At 38.7% G+C, this 14,968-nt stretch overlaps 1 protein-coding gene across 1 annotated transcript; it reads right to left on the bottom strand.

Moving 5' to 3' along the window:
* Positions 1 to 991: 991 nt before the first annotated feature.
* On the bottom strand, positions 992 to 14,434 carry AMDHD1 (amidohydrolase domain containing 1). The gene is made up of 9 exons (XM_085321251.1): positions 14,279 to 14,434; positions 12,309 to 12,415; positions 10,768 to 10,832; positions 9,929 to 10,206; positions 5,936 to 6,161; positions 4,772 to 4,896; positions 2,109 to 2,202; positions 1,565 to 1,725; positions 992 to 1,108 (listed from the first exon to the last, which is right to left on the bottom strand). The coding sequence occupies exons 1-9, from the start codon at positions 14,422 to 14,424 to the stop codon at positions 994 to 996; spliced, it is 1,317 nt and encodes a 438-aa protein (XP_085177377.1). The 5' UTR covers positions 14,425 to 14,434; the 3' UTR covers positions 992 to 993.
* Between the last annotated feature and the right edge of the window lie 534 nt (positions 14,435 to 14,968).

The raw sequence follows: 14,968 nt of genomic DNA, 5'->3' as shown, positions 1-14,968 counted from the left end.
GCAAGACCATGCAGCTGGCCAGGAACTGCCTAAGCCAGCTATGACACTGAAGAATAACCACATCCTCTAACTGCAAATCTCCCACTAATTATACTCTTGGAGCATGCTCTGAAACAGCTACCGAATTAGATCAAGCTACACAGACAAGCATGTGGTTTGAAATTCCCATCAGAGCTCATGCGTGACAGCAGACTTCCACTCAGGTCAGTAGTTTCAGGACAGTTAACAGCTGTTTCTGACCAGTAAGAATATTAGGGATTTACCTTGTGCAATCTTGGGCCATGAAAGGCATTTCAATAATTAAATAATGACTCTGCCACCACACATGGCCATCAGACTGTTGAGGGCTATTGATACCTCAGTTCAAGTCCATCTTCCCTACTGCTTGCTGCCATGACAACCTGCTGTGTGAGAAACATAACAGCATAGTGTGAATGCAAGCAAAAATGTTTAACTTCYGTGTGTCTTTGCCCTGAAGGGCAACACTGTAGGGCCATGGGTACCGCTTTCGCCTCACCTCCACTTCTGGCAACAGCAGCYTTCAGCCCTTTCCTCCTTCCATCCTGCTTCAATGCATCATGCTTTGTCAAGCCTAGAGGAAGGTGCACTCCCTGCATGATGGCAGGTTACTTAATATGGCTCTTTCTAATAAATCTTACCTTGATCCAAAYAGCTTCATCTATTGTTCTTTCAATGTGATAATTTTATAGATTAAAAATGCATAGATTTTTCTCTCATCTTCATTTCAGGAAATGGTCTTATTTCAAAAGAGATGCAATAAAAGCTATTTTTATCCACTGGAGACAAGGATAACTGATATGAAGAAATACCAAATAGGTAAGGCTGTAAAGTTTATTTTTAAAAAAGGGCTGGTAAGATGAGCAGGCAAACAATTCATCAGTAAAATATAAGCTCAACTTGTTTGTTACCCTTTTGTAACTGAAATTTTCAATGTCTATTTGATTGTAATAGTTTCAAAATGACTGTCTTCTTTCAGTAACTGCTCATTATCCCACACTTCTCATTTTTATACACGATTTTTCCTTTAACTATAACATAGTTGATCAATGCCTGATGTCCCCCAAACTGGTAAATCAAGTGTTCCCACCTGAAAAGACAACAAAATGTTTAAGAATATAAAAGCAAGTCATATACCCAGTATATCCAGTTACTAAAATATGTTTAGCTGAACCATGGGAAAACACTATTCCGTGTTTACATGTTGATCTCTTGTTGCAATGCTATGTATGAATACAGTGAGTTAATATACAAAACAGTAGAGAATTCCTTCCATAAAATAAACAGGTATTATCTTTAGATAATTTTTAGTTAGGTGCAGATTATTTCTAGTATTAGCCCTAGAAGTCTTTGGCTTTATTTTCCACTGGAGTGATTAATACTTAAGGAGAAAGAAAGTGGGTCTAAGATGTTAGCACTGTCCCTTTTTTGCAGATGAAAATAATTTCAAAATGCAAATAATTCACTAACCTCTCCACTGTCCACAAGATGATGGAAAAAAATAAGTCCTTTATGTTAAATTACATTTCAAAGAAATAAGACATACCTTGGTGAATTTATGATAATGAGATCCCCCTGCTTGCCAGTCTCTATGGAGCCATGTGTATCCGATTTTCCCAGAGCATAAGCTGCATTAATCGTGGAAGCTGCTAGTGCTTCATTCATTGACATCTTCATGTTTACACAGGCCAGATGCATCACCATAGGCTGAAAGGAAAGTCAAGTGAAAAACGTGAGTTACCAATAACACAAATAGATCTGTCTATGCCACAGTGCGGGACATCCCTAAGCACTCTCCTCCCACCTTGAGCAGCAGAAGTTGTCCTGTGTGACACAAATCTTGTGTATTCCAAAAAGAGAACTGTGAAATCAGGAATCTTGTAAGCCTTTTTTCTAAGACTCTCAAGTACATATGAAGAATCAYACCCCTTCGGGTTTCAGAAATTCTGGCAAAAAACTGCCAAGCCACATAAATAAGCATTTTCAATAGTCTAAGCCAGGCACACAGCTCTTTGTTGRAGATGAAGAATGTTTTAAGTGTGCAAGTTCTATCCACAGGTTGTATGTCATATGTATTAGGAATAGCTTACCATTGAAAAACAGTATGCATTAGGATTAAAATCACTGCCAAGAGCAACTATAACTCCTTCTTTTAACATTTTCCTAGCTTGAGGCTGCTTCAGTCTGGTGGGAAAAAGACACTTGTCAGTACAATCCATTTAGCTATTACAGGATGAATTACAAGAGCAAAAGTCATTACCGAGTTTAGCTACATTCAGTTTAACTAATCATTTTGGAGACAAAAGGCCAAATTCTGCTCATGGCTATCTACCTACCCACCCCATTGACTGCATAAATGGAAACTGTGATCCAGTGCTTTTGCAGTAATCTCAAGCATCAGGCTCCAGGCCAATGCCATTATGGTATCTATCAAGCCCTCAACTAGCTAAGGATTTACAGCATGAAAATAATCTTTTCTCAAAAAAGTAATTTTCTAGTCCTTATACCTTCAAAGACAGACTTCCAAATACGAAAACTGGCATAACCAAAACAATGTTCTTTTCCTCCTATTGTGGGCAATTTGAAACAGTTATCCGAGACTACGAATTTACTTCATATACATCAAAAGATTTTTCTCACTTAGCAATGTTAACACAAAAGGTATCTTCACTAGCTTAACAATTAGGTATAACACAAAAGCTTAATTCTCCCATTGACTTTTATACAAACAACCCAGTGAGGTTCTGTAACTTTATGTTAGCACAGGAATCTATCTTCAGAGACCTAACCTTCAGTCTGTAACTAAAATCCCCTTACAGCATGAGCATTATGTCCCCAGTTTACATTATTTGGTAGTTAGAAAGTACCTTTGTTGTAATCCCCAACCGAGGATCCTATGAACTCTTATATTTACAATCAACTTCAGTACATGCAATAGGCTTTTCAAAATTGCTCAGCCAGTGGGTAAAGCTGGGTGATTAAGTGTTTGCAAGGCTGACAGCCAGCCTTAGGAAAGACACTTTCTTAGAAATTTTAGATATAGTTGCTGTAAAGCCAACAGCAACAAACATAGTTTTTGGAAATGAAACAATATAACAATAAAAATGAAAAATTTGGGGCTAGCAGAGCATCTGCTGCTCCTAGAAGTTTTGAAGGCACTGCAGTTAATATAAAAGAACAATACACATGCTYTCAAGTGTCTACATCTGATACAAGACAATCCTCTCGCTATAAAGACTTCTTAGTAGATTTATGAGACTGTACTATGCAGTCCATCCATAATATGATTCCCTGGAGGTTAACTATATTTGGAAAGACTGGTCCAAAGAGCCRTTCCCAGTTCTTACGCATCTCCCCAGCCTCTGTTCTTCCCTGTTGCCCTCTGCTGCCGAGTTCCTTGGGAGTACTGCAAGCAACTGTTAACCAAGGCCAAAATTAGAGTGGGGTTACCACTCTATTGGGGTGAGCAAGTCCTCAGTTGCACTCTCTGGCCTAGTTCTGGTCATCACGTGAAGCCCTAGCTACCACTGATATTCTTAAATGCAGTGAATGTTGTAGGGGTGGGACCTTTCAAGGTCTGAGTTTTCACAATAAGCACTGAAGTAGCAGGGGAAAGCCAGCATCTCTACTCTCGACCACCTCACAGCATGGGCAACTTTCACTCATATTTGGWATTTCTCAGTGTTTGATCCTTTATTACTTCTTGTATCTCTTGTATCTGAAATAGTTTCTTAATTTTTAGAGCACAGTAGAATGGAAGGCCTGTGTTCAACAAATAGTGATCTGAACACTAGAACAAATTAGAATTYATTTCCTATGGTTGCTGATTATCTCATTCCAAGTCTTATCCTGAGGTTAGAAAGTTTCCACCACACAGATTCTCTGGTGTGTAACATGTGAATTCAGCTGTGGAAAAGACTGCAGTCTAAGTGTGTTGCTGTTGTCTCACCTTTATGTCCCTGTCTAATGTAAATTTGCAGGACCCTAAATTAACTTTGAGATCTCTATTCCAGTGCCAGATTTAGTTACAATTAGTCAATGGGTTCACAGCACTGGGGCAGGATACTAACAACTGACCACAAACACAAGCACAGATGTAAAAGTGAACACAACCAGTGTGACGCAATTGCACAAGCCTTGATTCATCAGCAAGCCAGGCTAACTGAAAATAACCAAATCCAAAACAATTCAAGAATCTTGTTTTCAYAGAAAGATAGATACTACTGGTTTGCGATCTTCACCATTTTGTTGGCTTAGTTTTGGCGTTATGGRTAAGGAGGTGGTCTGCTTATGCTTATCTAAAATATTGGGATGTGGAAAATATAGTGTTCTTAAGGAAATGCCACKGTTGCCTGGGTAAAATCAGATGAAATTTAGAAATAACTAAAATGTTAYTGAATGTTATTAAATGTTAATTGTTATCCACAATCTTTACATTATCTTCTTAAATAAATGCCTGATGAGTATCTTAGTCTGTCATAAGGGTTAAATTTTGATGTTGACTGAACCACTCCAGATATCCTTTGAGGTATCTCAGAAATAGAGTATTGTCTTACTTTGGAGGAGCTCTACCAGAAATAAGACATACGCAGGCCCATTCAGCTCTTTGTAGGCATGACTGTCTTCACTGATCTAGGCTGAGATATAGTCTAAGTTTCAAGCCTATATTTTTACATTAAAAGACACTAAAATGATAAACATGTTTTTGCTGTTACAAAAAGTCTGTAGTTTTCCTCCAGTACAGTGGCCTTACCTTAGCATGTAGGCAGTGGTTGGTAAAAGGACAGCTGCACACTTAGCTCGTGCCATTGCAGTGATACCTTCATCACTAACTTCTTCCAGGTGGCTGATAGCCTGGGCTCCTAGTTCAGCTCCAAGCTAAGCAAATTGTCAAGAAAATTACTCATGGCTATCAGCTGAATCATTAAAGTAATATTGTTATCAAGTGATTAGAGGAGACAATTCATCATTTACGTAAAATATACTAAAACAAAAATCACAAAGAATGCTTGAAAGGAGACAATTCATCATTTATGTAAAATATACTAAAACAAAAATCACAAAGAATGCTTGAAAGAATAAATGAAATGCAGAGACAAAATATTTGCCAATTTACTGCAGCAAAAACTAATCRCAAAAAGGTATTAACCATCCAATAGAGTAGAAGCACACCATCAGAGGAGTATTTAAGTGATGAACAACAYGCAAACTGTGGGACAGCTATGAATAAAACTAATACCAACTTCTGTTTATGAAGTATCCAGCAGAAGAGGGTTGATAAAACAGACACTAGTTGCAGAATAAATGCTGAAACTTTTGCCTTTTATGGTGAARCACCAAAAAGGCTTTTATGATCAATTAAGGTTTCATTTCTCAAACACAGCAGAGAATCACTTGAGCAGACCCCACAGGTAGGCAATGATCAAATGATGGTGAAATATAGACCAGACAGAATTTCTTTAATAAGAAGACAGTTGTGAGCCTATTCTTGACTAACTATTCTTGACTAACTATTCTTGACCTGTGTGTGTGCTTAGCATGCATCTTATTTGGTGCTGCTAAGAGTACATTTAATGAAAATGTTTTTTTTCAGATTGGATATAAACCATATTTTTGTCATTCTTCAGTTCATGGATATCCATCTTTCCCATCTGTATCCATGTAGAAGATAAGCAAAGTCAATGTTTGATTAGCCAGGGCATGTTAGTCATAAAGGTCAATGATTCTATGTCCTTAACTCCAAAACTGCACAATGGCTGCACTTCTCTATCATCTATGAATGGTCTATTTTATAAAGTCTTAGAAAAGAAAACMTTGGTTTTGAAAACTGCAATTATTCCAAAGATTCAGCTCTCACAAAAGCAAACCACAAGCAAAAATGGCTTAACTGAACAACTGAACGTTAAGAAAGTAGTACCTCAGCAGATTTCATCGGATGGAGTTCATCACCATGGAAGTTAATCAGTAACCCTATATCTTTTCCAGCTTGAAGAATTCTTCTAGTAGAATCCAGATCAAAGACTCCCTTCTCACAGAATACATCTATGTTGTTGACATGTATTTCACCACTTAGTTTGAGTTCTTTCAGTTTAGGGAGATGGTTATTGATAATGTCATCTGTGGCTTCAGCAGCAGTTTTTCCTCTAATGAAAAGAAAATGTTATAGAGCCATAAGAATAACATCTTTGAAGTCTGGCAAGTATTCAAATCACGTATGCAATAACKAGATTATTTAGAAAATCATGTAAATACAAATCACTCAAAAATCTTAGTATGTACCAAAACCAGTTATATTTATCTTTTTTAATAAAAAGCTTTTGTTGACAGTATTCTGGAGTATTTCCAGGTCACATAATTTTGCTTCAATCATTGCCTTGATTTTAATCCTAGATTATCATTTAWTTTTTAAAACAAAAATTAAAAACTATTGTAATTCACATACACTCAAACATGACTTACTTTCCCTTCAAAAATTATATTATACTATATACTCTTTAAAAGGTTGGCTTCTTTAGATGCTAACCAATAGATATGACATTTTAAAACAAATTCTTCTGCATTCCTATTTATTTAGTTGGAYCTACCTATACTGTATGCTAAAACACAACTATTTAAAACGTGTAAATCATTATTGAAATATTTTAAATAGTATTCATGGAATATTTTTATACAAATATCAAAGCTCAAAAGGGATGTGCAGCACAAATTATTATTTTAAATTTACCTCCACTCCTCCTTCTGTGACACCATGCAGAGTGATTGCTAAGTAACAGTTTTTAAATCAAAAGGGCCTCCTGAAATTAGATCTGCTAAGGTCAAAAACATTTATGACCCCCTTATTACACAATGATAGGCCAGTAAATGCCTTTGAAAGAGAGAACWATCCCAAATTACATAGCAGTTATTATTCTGTACTTTTAAAATCTAAAGATGAGTGAGATACTGAAGCTAAGTGTCTGTGACATCTCAATTCTCATTTCAGGCACCATAAAAAACCAGCACAGACCAACATCATGTGAGTGCCATACGTGGGTGAGTTTGGAGTTTTACAGTGACAAGGAGCCCACATTTGTTCTGATTTACAAATGAGGCTGTGCAGTTAAAAATCAAATCAGAACCTGTTGTAATTGCCTTTCTTTTGTTCATCTTGCACTGAAACAGTCATTGGGGTTACTGTCTGCAAGTTTTAAGGTAGGAAGTGTTTTTTTTTTTTTTTTTTTTTTTTTTTTTTTTTTTNTTTTAATGAGTGGCAATAGAAGAAAACTCACACTGCTCTAAATACAGCCGCTATAATTTTCTTTAGGACTGCTCAGACTAAAATAGCCTGCACTCTTTGGTACATACTTCAGTGAAGTACTGCCTGTTACCAATACACTCTATTGTAGACCCACAGAGTAATTTTAGTCTGAAGAACCTCTGGAGGTCATTTGGGTCCGGCCTCCAGTGCAAAGCAGAGACAACTTAGATCACATATCAATGGTGCCTTCTAGAAGCAGATAATCAATCTAAGTTKCTATGAACCTAGAAATCAGGAACAGATGCACACAGAAATTCTCAAAATCTGCCCAAACTAAATTTCCAAACTGGGGAAAAAAATGACTAGTGCTGGCAAATTGGAAGATAGGCTCCTCTTAAGAGACTCCAGACACTGATGCTTTATAAGAAACACCACCTACTGCAAGACTTGGTAATGCTCAAGAGGTGACAGCTTTATCAATTAAATGAACTTTCTGGTGATGCTTCTGCTGTGAGCAACCAAACTTGCAATAATAAGTTAACCCCAAGTGTAAGAAGCTGGCAAGCAAACRGCTTAGCAAGAAGTTACAGAACTGTTTTGCCAGCAGCACCAGGAGGTTCTAAAGGAGCATTTTCCATAAGCAAATGTAACATTGTTCTTTTATTCTGTGTTAAATAAAAAGACTGTAAAATGATTTAAGGTTATCAAGATTTGTGGTAATAAAWTTGTATGACTATGATCACCGCAAAATTATTACAAGATTACTAGACTCTTTATGGCTATCTTGTCAAGAATTGCAATTAAGTATCTACAGAAAAAGAGCGCATTACTTCTTAAACCTACATAAATCAAGAAGATTTAAGTAAAAAAAAAAATTTAAGTCAATCTTAATCTTTTAAGTGTATGATTTATGCATAACTGAGTAACAGAGCAATTTTACAGTATATAATGATGGAAGAAAATTGGCACAAGCACATGTGACTTGGAAGGTAGCTGTTTAACAACTCCCAGAATTCACAAGATCATCATCTTACTGCATATGAACGCTAAAAAACAGCAATTCCTAGCCCCAAACCCATGGGCAACACAGGTTGCCTTTGAGATTCTCCAGTTACTGAAGCTGCAGGAAATGAAGATGTTAAACTTGAGCTCACCAAAGCACAATACTRTTATCAGCATGTTACTTGCCCAAATGCTCATGAGCTAGCAAAGGTGGGAGATCACTGCTCTGAACAGTCTGTCCTTAGGTTAAGGAAGAATTGGAAATTCAGGACCATGTAATGCTGTAGACATTAGTATACTAAAGAAAACAAAAGAGGATTTAAGAGACCCCAAACCAGGAAACATGGGTAATTCAGTATTTTCTCAGTCATTTCCTCAAATGCTCAAATATCTTTTCTCTTGATTCATAAAACTGTATCTTCACTACCTATACTTTATTATGTTCAACTTTCATCACTGGAGAGGAAACACAGCAGAGAACGAGACAGTACAYTTGTCTACTTAACATGTAAAATTTGACATATTCGTACGTCCTGTTACCTGTGATTTATTTTATTTTGGTGGRAAAAAAAAAAGATTACTTACTAAGCACTTTGGGGGAAGAGGAAAGCACTAAGAAATGTATACGGTTTTGGTTTAAAACTAGAGTTTTATTTTACCACTAAATCCTCCAAACTCTAATTAAAACTTCTTGAAATAACTATTTGGCATTTTCAGCTTTAGTTACTTTAACCATCTTCCAATTATTGAAGATGATACAGAATTTTTTGAATAATTATATTAACAAAAGACATTTTACATTCAAAAAAAYGCCACTAAGGTAGGATAATTACATTACAACTAAATTTATTCTGGTCAAGTATTCCTGAATGTCAGAAGAGGTAGTTTTTCGGTGTATGCCTTTTTTTTCTTTTATATGAACACCTCTTTAAAGCATTGCTACAGTATCCCTGTGAATGTTATGCTTGTTTCCATCTTACATGCCTGGTTTTGAGGCAGCCTGCTGCTTAGTTCATCAAAATGCCTGTTTTGTGCACACTTACCTATCCAGAACTCATAAAATTCTGTTTAACCTTAATTCTTTCATACAATGAAATCTCATTACCTGATGAGGTTATTCCTGTCATTGCAAAAAATGCCAAAGCAGGAAAGACTMATCAGGCCACTTGTGATTAAGTGCATTTACTTTACACTTATCTTTGGCTTATACTATAAAATGCATGTAACTCCTCAGAAGCACAGTTAAGATGTTTGCTAAAACATATAAGGATTAAATGCAGTGATTTTTTTTTCTGTTAGCTGRTCAAAATAAAAATCTGAAGCAGAGTGTAATTTCCAAGGCTAGTGGCAAATCCAAGCAAAAGAACTTACTGAAAAGGAAACCCTGGAATCAGCATTATATTCAGTGAAAGAGTAACTGTACAGGTTACTTGTCATCTGGAGGCATGATTCAGTGTTAAGCTTATGTTGGCATTTCATAGTCGTTAAGTGATGTTCCCTTTCTTCCTTTAAATTAGGATTTAGGATAATCCTTCATAAATGATCACTATTGTTTCAAATTCACTTTGTTATACTTTAGAAGGGTTGGGCAGAAGAAACCTTCCTGAAAATAATAGCAAAATTTTAATGAAAAGCTGTAATATTTAAAAAGAGCAAGACAAGTCTTATTACTTTGGAACAGAATGAGCTCCACAGTACGTTGATGAAATGCCAATATCCATGGATCGCTTAGCTTGTTCAATCACTCTGAGCATTTTAAGTTCTGTTTCTAAGTTTAAGCCATATCCACTCTTGCATTCTACCAAAGTAGATCCTGCTTGGCACATACGTTCCAGTCGATGTTTGAAAGTATTGAACAGCTCTTCTTCAGTGGCTTTCTGAGTGTGTTCCACGGTAAAATGTATTCCTCCTCCAGCCTGATGAATTTCCATATATGAAGCACCTGCCAGCTTAAAGAAAAAAAAAATAGAAAACCAATTAGCTGTTAAATGCAAATTTTCTATCCCAGGGATTCTGGGATGCTGGAAAGCACCTTTGGGGGCTCTGCAGTGGAGAGAAAAAGATGACAGAAAGAATCCCCATTAATTCCCTGCTTTCATTTCCATCTCCCCTCCRTTTAAGTGAAGAAAGGATGCAAGCTGCTACATAAATAGGATTATTCTAAAGATTTTCTTCCCCTGAGCCCAGAGGGAAAACTCATCTCTAGCTTAAAAATTCACTGCAGGTAGGAGAGAGGCAGCGGGACAACTTTAAGATTATGATAGCAATAGAAGGTGACACTCCAGTATTGGCCTCCATGAATGCAGAAATAAACCAAGTCTCGCTGCAAGGGCTGCAGAGATACTCYTCTTTCAGCATCCCAGCCTTCAAAAAATCATCTCTTCCCTCTCAGGTACACTATCTAACAGAAATTATATTGTTTTCTACAGAYGAAAACCAGGAACAATAGAAAGTATAAATGCATAAAAAAGCAATGAGAAAAATGCAGCTTTTTAATTTTATGATGTTACCTTCATTGCAAACTCATGAACTCTGTCACCAGCCCACACTGGATGTGTATGTGCATCTACAAGCCCTTAAAAAAAAAAAGAAAAAAAAAGAACACCAAAGCAAATGTATACTCAAGTTAGCTCATTGTGCAAAAGAAAAGCTTATGAATACAGAAGCAAATTCATGAGATAGCAGAGGTTCCCTTGTACTGCCTCTACTGCTTGAAAAGAAAGCAAATACCAAAGCCAAAAACCTAGGACTTTCTTTAAAGGCTACTCATTTTCTTTTAGTTRTATTTTTAAGTGTATTTTCATCTCTACGTAAATACATCAGTTAGTTTCTTTTGGTTTTTTTTTTTGATTAAATTTTTGAAGAAGAAGAGAACTGATAAACTACAAACTTTGAAATAGTTCATTAGTTTATGTTCTTTGAAAAAGCAAAGTGCTTAAGCTGAATGTGGTAGCCTAGCACTTACTCTGGCAATAGTCCACTGACTCTATGGGGAGGTTTTTCTGAGAGCTGTGAAACCAGCAGCACTGAATGCCAGCATCCATTTCAGGTGAAACAGATGCCTAGCAGCTAACATACTAACAATACCTGCAAAATTTGAAAAATAAAAACAGAGCAAGTGTATTGCATTTTAATCAAGTAATTTTCAGAATATGATAGTGACTTAAAATCCTGCATTGGCCTTTTGCYTCCAACTGGCTGTGGGCAGGACAGAGAGATTAAGCTCCACAGCTGAACTGCAGATGGATAGAAAGAGAACAGAAGACATGCAAGTCTTAAAGTAATTCAGAGGGCCAGCTACATTACACTGTGACCTGTGCTACAGGTGAGCAGGTGTAAGATGAAATARGAGGAGACAGAGCTCCCGTGCGTAGCCAGAGAACCAGCCAGAGCGCTGCAATTTTATCCTTAAAACACTCCTGATAGGGAAACTACTGTGTTCTCCCCCTCCCCAAAACAAGATAGGACTGTTTTTAAAAAAATGGTAATATATTACTTAGAAGGGTCTTTCATAGTGTTTTACAAAGACAGATGAGTGTGAGATTGGTGGCTTGATTCAGTTTCTCAAGCAGGCCAACTCRGTGACAAAAGGCTGGAAAAGATCAGAATGGTAAACGGTGACTGAAATGCTTATTWAAAAAAGCACTAGAGACGGTCAAGAAAGCTGTCTCGAGACCTCAGGATTGCTCAGATATATGGCTGGTTTCAAAAGTGTATTTAGTTGCCTAAATTCAGTGTAGATGTTTAACATCCCACTAATTTCACCTAGATTTTAGGTTCCTTTGCACCCTTTTTGGACCTGGCTTTGAAACTTGTCTAGTTTGAAACGGGCTTGGGCTAGCAAGACAAGTAGCCTAGCTCATCAGAAATGCCTTTGCACTTGGTAGCAAAAAACTGCCACTGTCTTGTTATTTAATGTAAGCTACCGCCTTATCAAACCAGTACTGAATACAGAGGGATAAGAGCTGAGGAACTTTTAATGCACAGATACTCTGTCTCTAAGCACTCCTAGTCATTTTCCCTCGGGTCATTATGAAAAAAATACACCTACCTGGTAGTACACACTTTCCAGAGCAGTCAATTACGCTTTCAAATGATGCTCCTGAAAACTGATTGCGAATATCATCTGCCTGGCCCACAGCTTTTATATAACCATCTCTGTAAACAAGAGACAATGAACAAAAGACGCATGCATTTGGCGATGGCCATTTGCTGAGCTTGACTTTTAAACAGAACTCCGGAGGCAAAAACACTATAAAAGMGCAGGTAGGGATCTCAGGAATTGTTAGCAGGACTGAAGGTGCACACAGGCATTGGTTTGTTAACTTTATGGATGCAAAGAAAATGACAGGAAAATGCTATGCATTTCAAACTGTCTGCAGTAACTTTTGCCTTGGCCTCTGCTTTGATGCCTTAGGATGATACCTTGATGCCCTTTTGTTCCAATTTCTGCTAGATAGTAATTTTACTCTCTTGGGGAAGAACATACATACAGGATTCCTTCAGCAAGGATCCACAGGGCATTCATGTCCTCAAGAAAATGCCACTGTTCGTGCTAGGCTCCACTGCCGACATCTGAATCATATTTTGCCRTAGAGTTAAATCTATCTGGGGTCGATCTTCAGATCTTCAATAGAAGTTTTCTTAGGGTGGAACTTGAGTGTTGTACAGGGAATCTGAGACTGCACTGGACAGATCCCCTCTGGACATGTGTGGAGCTCCACCTCACCTACCCCAGAGAAACTTCCCAGAGCTCAGGTGACACCGCTGTTCCTTAAGCCTTTTCTTTCCTCAGTTGTTTTTAAGTCACTGGAATAATAATTGGGAGTCATCATGGGTAGCTCACTGCAGACATCTCTATGCTACACAGTGGAATTTTTAAGAGGCAGATATACAATCACAGTTTCAGCATTTGAAAATGGGAGAGAAAAGAAGCAATCAGAGACATAGATTATTAACTATAATTTTATTAATTACTAAATAATTTATATGATTCTTGTTAGTTCATGACAATGCAAATAAAGTAAAGCAGAGATGGAAAAAGATCCAGAAGATGGTAAGACTTAAGATCAACAACAAACTTATCTTTAAGAGGCTAGCAATGTAAAATATAGGAAAAAAATCATAATTTTGATAAATTATCAAAATTATGAAAGCAAATTTCAGTGAATCATTTTTATCATGTTGCACATACCAAAAAAGACCAAGTACATAAACCAGAAGAAAAATCAGCACACTGCAGCAATTAAATAAGATTAAAAACAAACAAAAATATCTGGTCACACAGAGGCAGATCTACATGTTTTGCTCTGGTACTGAAATCCAGGAATTGAACAAGCYGTAGCAAAGAAGCCAGTAACATCCTTTAAAATACTTTTGTCTTCCACAAAATACTGCTATTAGCTGAATATCCCCAGCAGGTAATATCATAAGTTTTTCAGCACACTCACTAGCCAGGAACTGCTGGCAAAAAACATCCCCTGTTCAGTTTATGCAGTGAGACATGCTGTGGTCTCTATGCCAAATACTTCTAAAGAGCCCGGCAAAAAGTTTTCAGGTATTAGAATACCTATAAACTGCTGTTCAAATACTACAGGGATGCAGGCAAAAATCAGAACACACACCAGTGAGCGCAGTTTAATTAGCAATAAACACTAGCCACAAGGCTAAAAGGCAGGTTAATAACGTTAAAGGCAGATTTTCACCCTGGCAAACATCACTGTAGCTGTGGCAGCAATAAACCCTCTGACCACTGACTTATAAAGTAAAATACCTCTGTTCTTGGTGCRTTCTGCTGTCACATCTTTAAACACACAATTAGATAAATAGATATATCCATTACAGTATTTAAAATATATAGATTTGCTTACAGGAGTTTCACATATATTTAAGCTCAGCCGTCCCACYGCCCTGGCTTTTGCCAGCAGTGGCAGCAGCCCCCGCCACCCCGTACTCCCGCACCYGCCTAACGGCAGCCCCAACGGCCCCGAGCCGGAGCCGGAGCCGCACCGCCGCCCGCACCTGCCCACCACCAGGCTGGCGTGGCGCAGCACGGCCAGCCGCTCCGCGCCCGCCTGCAGCAGGTACTTCTCTCCGCGGCCGCAGACGAGCACCAGCTGCTGGGCGTTTTCCAGCAGCAGCCGGTACTCGCCCGCCGCCGCCGCCATCGCCGCGGCCGCACTCGATGCCCCCCGCGGCACCAAATGGCGGCGGGCGGCGCGGGGGCGGCTGCGCCTCCCCGGGGCGGCGCGGGAAATGGCGCCTCCCAGCCTCGCCGGTGCCGCTGTTGGCGCTTGAGGGGAATTCGGGCTGGATAAGCGAATCTGGCGCTTGGCGGCTTGGCTGGCTGAGCGATACCRCCCGTCTGGGGTGGCATCAGCCGCCAGTTGGGCTGATTTAGACGCTCAAGTGGGGATTTTGGGGGGGACCCTGTAGTGCCACTGCCCCCACCTGGGGATCGCCCTTTGCTAAGAAAACTGGGCGGCTGCCAGCTCCGCTCCAGGAGGGAGCCCGAGCCCCATCGGCCTCCCTCCCCTCGCCGCTGGGCTCAGGCCTCCGGAAAGCTCTGGCCGGTCGTTTGCAGCGTGGCCCCCCTCGCCACACAGGCCTCCAGCATATTTGGGCAGGTATGCCCCATAGCAATTTATCTTCATGGCCTGTGACCCCATGGTCAAGGTTAGAGGTGGAGAGTTTGGGAAGAAAAACTCTCAG

The sequence above is a fragment of the Rhea americana genome, unplaced genomic scaffold, assembly GCF_003343005.1.
Source record: "Rhea americana isolate MKP2758 unplaced genomic scaffold, rheAme1 scaffold_69, whole genome shotgun sequence".
Taxonomy (NCBI): Eukaryota; Metazoa; Chordata; class Aves; order Rheiformes; family Rheidae; genus Rhea; species Rhea americana.
The sequence above is the reverse complement of the archived record's forward strand: the minus strand, read 5'-3'. Positions and strand labels throughout refer to the sequence as shown.

Coding starts and splice junctions, on each gene's coding strand:
- AMDHD1 (XM_085321251.1), bottom strand. CDS start 14,424: ATGGCGGCGGCGGCGGGCGAGTACCGGCTGCTGCTGGAAAACGCCCAG. Junction 10,207..10,767: donor TTCATGAGTTTGCAATGAAG/GTAACATCATAA, acceptor TTTTTCTTTAAG/CTGGCAGGTGCTTCATATAT. Junction 2,203..4,771: donor ACCACTGCCTACATGCTAAG/GTAAGGCCACTG, acceptor TTTTCCCACCAG/ACTGAAGCAGCCTCAAGCTA.